Source organism: Monodelphis domestica, chromosome 1 (assembly GCF_027887165.1).
Source record: "Monodelphis domestica isolate mMonDom1 chromosome 1, mMonDom1.pri, whole genome shotgun sequence".
NCBI classification, from domain to species: domain Eukaryota; kingdom Metazoa; phylum Chordata; class Mammalia; order Didelphimorphia; family Didelphidae; genus Monodelphis; species Monodelphis domestica.
This window is the reverse complement of record NC_077227.1, coordinates 516,375,395-516,383,781: the sequence shown is the minus strand read 5'-3', so window position 1 is coordinate 516,383,781 and position 8,387 is coordinate 516,375,395. Positions and strand designations below refer to the sequence as shown.

Sequence of the window (8,387 nt, the reverse complement as noted above, 5' to 3'; positions counted from 1 at the left end):
TAGAAAAGAGAGGAGAGTCAGAGGCAGGGGCCCCACGGGGCAAAAGCAATATAAGGATGAGGCCTCTGGAGTAGGCTGGAACTATTCTAGGGTTCTAGGATGGAGGCCCTGGGGTATAGGCAGAGCAAAAGAGCTGACCTCTGTGGCATAGAGGATGCCAATGATGCCAGAGATGACAGGGCTGTTGTCACTTTCATGTTCCTGGCAGATGAGCTCAATGTCACGAAGTTTGCTAAAGTAGAAGTCACGTTCTTTCTCCAGCCCATCCACCGTCAGCTTCAGGTCCAGTAGCTGCTTAGAGAGAGCACGGCCCTCACACATCTGGAGCCTTTCAGGCCAGGCTTTCCCCTTCTACCATGATCTGGGCTGGCAGCCTACAGCTCAGGGAGATTGTGAAAAGCCGAGCCCTGGGAGCCCACCTGTGTTGTGTCCATACTTACTTGCTGGTTGAGTTCAAGTATCTGGGCATCAGCCTCATGACCACCATTGCGTGTTGAGGGAGGATTCTTTCGAAGGATGCAGGGCGGCGCCACGTTGCTCAGCCGGCCAGGAGTCTGCATGTTTTTGGGGCCTGTGGGTGACGTCCTCTGGGGAACTGCCCAGAAAGAAGGATCAGAACAGGCCAGTTGTGCCCAGTGACTCAGCTTGGCATAAGGTGGCCCCATGTAGCAGCTGCAAGGGTACAGGCAGCCCATGCAAGAGACAGTCATTTTTCCCCTCCCCTCTTGACTGGAGAGCCCCAAACTCTTAGCTACGCATGATTTTATGACAGCCAGGTTCCTTTGAGATCTTCAAGGAATAAGAGAAGGGAATGAGTGGGGGGAGGAAGAGAGCTGGCCTGAGAGTGAGGAAGGGAGGGAGGAAGCAGGGCAGTGGGGAAAAGAGTCAGGTAGTCCCCTAACCAACAGCTGGAGCTCAGGGAGGAGCAGCCAGACCCAGAAAGTAGGGCTCCAGATGAGCCAAGTCTTGTCCCTAGTTCTTGCCTTTCCCAAGTTAAAAACCCATCCTGCCTGGCTAGGCCCTGATCTGCAGAGAGCCTGGGCTTTCATTGCTGGGGATACTCCCTCACCCAGGGAGATGGGACTGCCAGAAGGAACTGGGCCCATCCCCCTTTCTAGACTGGCCTCATCCTCCGCCTTCTGGGCCTATTTTGTTTCCCTTTCCTATAGTGTCTGCCACGTGGTAGTCGTGGTAGTCGCTCTGTCTGCAGGACAGCTGGGCCCTTTCTGTCTTGAACCAGTCAGTTGAGTCTTGTTAAACTAGGGCCCACAGTCTTTCCCCCCATTCTACCCTGACCAGCTTCCTGTTGCTGCTCTGCAGTGGATTTGGCTGCTGCTACTGTGCAAAGCAAGCGGGTGGAGGGACAGGGGAGGCAGCGCAAGCAGACGAGATGACTCTGCTATGACGGAGTCAGATGTGGACTCCACTGATGGGAGTCCCCACTCTTTTTCCGTTCCCATCCTTCTCTGTTGTTGTACTCATTTCAAGTTGCTGCTCTGGTCAGGTATTCAGGACTATGGGCTTTGGGGATGAGTGTAGAACAGAGCTGGGGCTTGGAAAGGGAGAGAGCCCAGAGCTGAGCTGCTTGCTTGGACTGGCCTTTGTAACATTGGTGCCCTGAGCCAAGGAACACGGTGCACAACACGGAACAAGGTGCACAAGGAAAAAGATCTCTGGAGGAGTTGGCTGGGTAGCCTTGGACAGAGGCCAGCTGTCACCTCTACCCCTGGGATCCACAGATGAAGCCCAGGCAGTAGGAAGGAATGTCTCATGCTTCCTACCTTGAGCTGCCTGACACCTTCCAGGTGAATGGTTATTTTCTAACACTGCCCCACCCCCCTTCCTGTCCCTTCATCACCAACCACCCTGCTGTTGGATCTCTCCCACCAAAGTGTAGGTGGCATCTGAACTCCGTGATAACAGTCTCCTCCAGGCTGGTGGGCATGGGGCCGGTCTCACAGGCACTCTAGGCTGCAGAGCCCCTGCTGGCTCGGCCCCCCATGTTCCCTCCCCCAGCTGGGGCACGTTACCTGCAGTGCCAATGGGTTTCTTGGGTTTGTTGAAGATCTGATCACCTGGGTTAGGAGGTGGTGCCACATCCTGGCCCTGCCGTGCCAGTAGGGGGTTGTAATCCTTCCCGTCATAGTTCGCGTCAAAGAATTTCTTAAACCACTGAATAAACTCAAAATTATCTTGAAATTTTCCTTTCACTAATTTCTCTACAGGAATTATCTGAAACAGATCAGATAAGCAGAGAATGTTCACCATGTGCCACTCCAGGGCTTTTCTTGTCAGGGCAAAGCTTCTGCATTTTGGACAACCTCCCCCAGGGGTCCACGTGTGGTCCTTTCCTTCTAGCTTTCTCCCTCCCCAGTGCCCAGACCTCTACCCCAAGCCCCATCCCACTGACTTCCTGCCCCTACTGCACCACAGCACTTGAGGGGATACTGGAAGATCCAGGTCTAAAGCTAAGGCTAAGGTAGGCTCTGTGTGTGTGTGTGTGTGTGTGTGTGTGTGTGTGTGTATGTGTGCGCCGTGTGCGCATATGTGTATGGACACCATCTCCCACCCTCCCCAAGAAAACCTCACGTGGCACACCCCCCTCAGTGGTGGGGAGGAGAGGGTGAAGCAGAAGAAAATCAGTACATGAGGGGAACAAAGGCATCAGGCTGAGGATCTGAATCTCCTTGGCCTAACCAAGGAGTGACAACTAAAAGGAACCAGAATCTAAAGCCCAAGTTTCAAGGCAATGCTAAGCTCAGGGAGGAGGGAGATGTTTGTGGGTGGAGGTGCAGTGGGCTGGGGAGTTTGAGTCTCAGGGCAATGTGTAAAGGGGCTTGAGGTTCTCAGTATGGGGTATGGAACTGGGGTAGGAAGGAGGGAGTTGGGGGGGGGGAGTATAGCAGGCTGCAGGAGGACCCTAAATGGCTCCATCAGCCCCTGCTATGGTGGTGGCTGCTGGACTGTCTTCTTCCCCAGGGCCAGACAGCTCCTCAGGGTCTCCTGAGTGCAGACACCTACTTTGTCAACACCCATCTTCTTGAAGGCAGCTTGCAGCACCTTGAAGTTGTGGATATACTCATGCTCTAGCTTGGCCTGGAACTTCACCTTCCTCAAGTGCACACATCCAGGAAAGAGCATATCCATGAACTGGCAATAAGCAGCCCCTGTGGATTGGCATTCTGACCTGAGGGGTGTCCCCACAGTCTAGCTCCTGTCCTTCCCTACCTTTTTTCTCCTCTAGATTCCCGAGATTCATGCTTTTTGAGCCCAAGGTTTAGGGGACGATTTGTTGCTGAGAATAGAGACCATCAGGACTGCTTTCATCTGCCTTTCTGTTCTTCCAACTCTTTTGAATCTTCTCTTTACTCCTGTTTTCTCCTCTCCTCCTATGTCTCAGTACTATACGTTCCCTGCCCCTTCTTTGCCTTCCTTTTATTAAACACTCTGTGTACTTATTTAAGCTATAAACAAATCTGATGAATTAATTCAGGGTTCTGCTCCTTATTTCCCCCACCAATAACTCCATACCACTTTGCTCTAACTTTCAAGATATTTTACTCTTACAATTCCTGCTTCTTCATTCCTCTCTACCTCTAGCTCAGATTTCCTGACTTGCCACCCTCTTACCTGAACATAGCTGTTCTATCTTGGTGTAGTTGAGATGCAGGGAGTCATTGACCCAAGCAAGCATGTCATGGCGACTCAGGTTCTCACTGGTCACAGATGTGGAGTACACATTGACGGCCATACCCCAGCTAGAAGGAGACAGGAAGGAGGCCAGGTCAGTGCCTGCAGAATGTCACTGGACCTTGTCTATGCCTTAGCCAAAGGAAGGAGTTATATTAATCTCTGGAGAAATGGGAAGGAAGTTGGTGTCTCCCCCTAGGCAGCAGCTGCGGAATATTCTGAGGACACAAGCTAGGTAAATTAATTTATTTATCCACCAAGGATTTATTGTGTGCCTACCATATGCCTGGCACTGTGCTATAAATGTAGTTGGATACATAACAGAAACCTCTTCCTTCAGTTTACAGTTTTATCATAGAGAGAAACAGTGTGACACAGAACATGATTGTGTTGAGTGTTAAAGCCAGTGCTAAAGATTGAAGGAGAGAGATAAAGAGGAAACTTTCATGGAGGTTGTGGGATTACCTTTGGAAGGATGGAAAATCTGACCATCTTCCCATGTCCCTAGAGGTCTGTATACTGAAATACCTAGAACTGGTTGAGATAATGATATGGCAAGAGCCATTTTAGCAAATGCCCAGAATACTAATTGCTGATATATCAAAAAATGTGTATAGGTTTGTGCAAGTAATGACAAAACCAAAGGTATTTCTGATCTAGATCTTTAAGGCAGGATTGTTCCAGTGATTACTCTTTTGTGATATAGGTTTGTAGTGGGGCATGGGAACTCAGTCTGGCAGAGATTGTGCCTGGGTTACTTTGGTCTAGTCCTAGACCTAGTGTAGGCACTAAGAAATGAAGAATGATCACCGTTACTATTTCATTGTGCTACGTGCCAGGATGACAGAATTACAGAAACAAAAACATGAAACAATTCCTGCTCTTGAGGAGCTTGCTTGCACTGTACTGGCGGACACGACACTATTTTATATAACCATACAGACTAAATAAATACAAGGTAGTTAGGGAGAGAGGGCCCTGAACAAATGAGGGGATCAAGAAAGGCTTTGTTTACATGGTGGTGCTTCCTGAAACACCCTGAAGACTCCTTGCAAACTTTGGCATATGGCAAAGAAGAGGTAGAGGTTTTAGTTGGAAAAGGATCAACAATTGCCCACTAAACAAAACTAATTTTCAAGGGCCCTTCAGCTTGAGGGTAACCTTTTAGAGTTTCTACAAGATTGGACTACATTAATTTAGATGCCCTCTTTTAGAACCAGCTCCTCTAGGGTGGTATATTAGGTTTACTTAGGTGGTTCTAGCTGTTGCATTGGGTTAACAGGCATTCTCTGCAGTGCCATTTTGGGATGTTCAAAGGGATCTGGAGGGGAACCAAGGGAATTTTAGCTCTCTGTTGTCCTTTTGCCAAATAAAAGTCACTAGCTTCTTTTTCTAGGACACAACTAAAATTCTTGATAGTAGGGTTCTCAGAGCAGCCATGTATGCTGAAGGGCCCTTAGGAAATGTCTTGTGTAATCCTGGGAAGACCTGGGAAGACCTAAGCCTGGGATCCTGAATACCAGTGTCTTAGGTAGGAATGGGGGTGCCAGAATGAACATAGCTGAAAGAATATGCCTTCCAGAGCTCAATATCATCACTGTTGTACTACTACAGTGGTTTTCCCTAGGAACATCAGCTAATGCTAGGGCTGCTGCCTCATAAGAAGCCCAAAAGGATACTTAGGTAAATAAAAGCTCTGCTCTGCCCATGGATACTTCTTGGTATTCTTTATAGACATTGAACTTTGGAAGAAATCAGCCCAGAATTCTAAGGGTATCTCACAGGAAAAATAATGGAGAGTCCACCTTTCCTTTATCATCTGGCCTGGTAGGGATGGGAGTGCCATAATTGTCTTTTCCCCTTTGTTCTTTTCTAGGCTACTGGGAGATGTTTGCACTGCAGACAACTGTGCTGTGACCAGCAGAGGGAGCTTTCTGTTCCTTAAAAAAACCAAACTTGCCCCACCTGCAAAAGATTGTTTTAATTCTGGTACAGTTCCAAGAGCATGAGTTGGGGTGGGGTATAGGATTTGCGGATAGGGGGAAGTTCAGCGTGTTGGAGCGGGGTAGGCATTCTTGATCCAGAAAACTCCAATGATAAATTGCTTTTGAGGTGACCCTAAAATATTAAGTTCTGGATTAATTTGAGCCTCAAGAATAATTACTGAACATACTTCAACTCTGGGGCAGCTCCTTTTAAGTGCAATCTGAGGATCTTCTGGCCTAGGTATGATTCAAGGATATATTTCCCAGGGTCATTCTTGCCTGGAATATACCCTCCAGTCCAATCTGGGCAGATATTCTTATAGCTGTTAGGATAAGAATAATTTCTGGTGAGAGAGATTGAGCAATGGTTAGCTCCAAACAGGGCAGCTGCCTCCGCTTATCACAAGGAGGCCTTTCTCAGTGACATAATGTAACCATTGATGGTGGCTACCTATCCTTTGACAAAGGGTGAAGGTTCTCTGGACTGGGCTATGGAGTTGGAGGAATTAATCTTCCAAGGGGGTTGGGTTCTGATTCATCAGTAGTGATATCAAGGGTCCCTCTGGTTGTAGGCCCTGTTTTACTACAGTCATCTTATGGCATATGGTGACTGTCACAAGTTATGACAAATGGTCATTGTACTGTCACTATTACATTGAGAGGGTGATACTTGGGAACTGGACTCTAGGATAAAATCCTGCTTTATACCCAGGGTTCCTAAGGACAGGCATAGAGTGGATAGGAGAGAGGAAAAGGTTTGGTCTGAGGTTCTATGTGACCCGTGTCAGGTCACTTAATGTTCTGGGACCCTCTTTGTAAAGGTGATCCATTGAATGGAACTTCTCTACTGGTAATGAAAAAGTTTAACTCTGAGAGTGCCTGGACAAGAGGTGGGAAGGTAGGTAAGGCAGGCCGACTGGAACTTGTATGTATGGGTACAATGAAGGATACTTTAAAAACATTTTTTGTAATTGCACATATTTTTAATGTCTGGAAATTCCATGCCCCACAGTAGGCAGGTATTTTATTTTGGGATAAGTCACAGATATTATAATGAATTGTTCAAAGCTTCCTGTGGACAGTAACACACAGGAAAGCACAATGTTCAAACCTTGTCTAGGGCAGCCAATTGCAGGGGGGAGAAATCAGTTGCTGGACTATTCTCCAAGCAGAGAACTTGAGAAGTGGACATTCTAACAGTGTTGGTCCCTTCCCTAAGGCTCTAAGGAAGACAGCATCTAAGTTTAGAGGTTTAAGTTCCCAATTCATGAAGCTCTCAGAGGGTTCTCAAAGAACCCTTAAGTAATTCATTCTATTGTTTAATAATCCTTATATGGGGTCAAGGATGCCCTACCATCTTACCAATCCCTCCAGCTACAAATTCGACCAATTTCCTTTATTCTCTTTTCAGTGGAAAAGGAGAATAGCTGGTCATCATCCTCCATTGAATAAATCTTCCTCTACTTGAAGATGTCTCTCAGTCTTCTCAAATTTACCAGAAATTCTCTATACCATACTATCTAGCTTCCCTATGATAGTCCTATAAAGGGCAGGCCTGAAGTCACCTAGCCAAGGGGCACACATATTTCTGACCCTTGGCTGCCTTTATCCAACCATGATTGTCAGACATATTTAAATATTTCCTGAAATGGTCAGAAGGCAGCATTCCTTAGCAGGTTAGGGTAAACTGTATCAAACTCCAGAGAACGGTTCCCCATCTGGAACCCATAAGCTCTTATGTATGAAGTAAGGGCTTGATGCAGCTTTAGTTCTTATGTAGTATCATGGAGGACAAAGCTTTGAGCCTAGGAAGAAAAAATGGTGGCATCTGGGAAGTTGGGCTGGCCAAGTGGATGATGAAAACCTATGGTCAGTCCCCATTTCCTCCCTCTCTGTCTCAGGTCTTTTCTGCAGCTCAGCCTCTAGAGATGGCCTATACTTTCCTCCCCCCTCTGAATTTCCTACAGGCCTTGCTCTGTAGATCTCGTCCTGCCAGGTAGGAAGGCTGGAACCACTGCTGCTTGTTCAAAGAAGTGAGACCCCTGTACAGCACACACTTAATTTGTTGAGTCTGCCAAAAAGTTTCCAGCTTCTGATGTGGGACTATGCCCCATTGTCACTGGGCTGCTGTCTTCCTGCTCAGACACAGTTGGGCTGAAATAATGTTTGGAAATTTTATGTAGCCACCACCCCCAACCCCTTGGGTTATATCCAGGTTATTCTGGGATTGCATTAGGGGAGTATGTGCAGGTCAGGGATGGGGGAGGTTCTTAAGTGTTGGAGTAGCCCTTTCAGCGGGTCACAAAGCCCTGGAAAGACACAGCCAATCACCTCCCTCTCTAAGCTGAGCAGTGACTTGACCAGGAGAGGATTACTCTGCCAAATGGGGCAAGAGGAACAGGCATAGCATCCTTTCATTCACATTTATTCATTCATTCATCAAACATTTCTTAAGTGCTCAGCATCTATGAGGCATTGTTGGGTGCTCTGGAATACAAAGATAGGCAAACAGCTTCCGTCTTCATAGATCTAGGGATGTGCCTGTCATGAGGTCAGTCTGATATTGCTGTACTTGGTCTCACAGCTCCAACACAGGGAGCTAAATGAAGAGTTAAATGACTGTTCTAGTATGGTTCTGGCTAAGATTAGTTTGTCCTGGAACTTCTCCAGGGGTTCTCGCTCTTTCTCTCAGTAGCTGTATGCAGGGGGAGT

General features: G+C 47.5%; 1 protein-coding gene across 14 annotated transcripts in view; it reads right to left on the bottom strand.

The window, feature by feature from the left end:
* The window catches only part of MAPRE3 (microtubule associated protein RP/EB family member 3), an 86,126-nt gene that overhangs the window by 969 nt on the left and 76,770 nt on the right, over positions 1-8,387 (bottom strand). For 8 of the 14 annotated variants that reach the window (XM_016425450.2, XM_016425457.2, XM_007475975.3 and 5 more), the window contains 5 exons: positions 3,631-3,758; positions 3,022-3,167; positions 2,031-2,232; positions 441-595; positions 139-294 (listed from right to left, as the gene is read on the bottom strand). In XM_016425450.2, the coding sequence (XP_016280936.1) occupies positions 139-294; positions 441-595; positions 2,031-2,232; positions 3,022-3,167; positions 3,631-3,751 (780 nt within the window). In that variant the 5' untranslated portion in view covers positions 3,752-3,758. Of the gene's footprint in view, positions 1-138; positions 295-440; positions 596-2,030; positions 2,233-3,021; positions 3,168-3,630; positions 3,759-5,863; positions 5,997-7,640; positions 7,932-8,387 lie in introns of those variants that run through there. The other 6 variants (XM_016425465.2, XM_016425448.2, XM_016425425.2 and 3 more) reach the window with 6 other exon arrangements.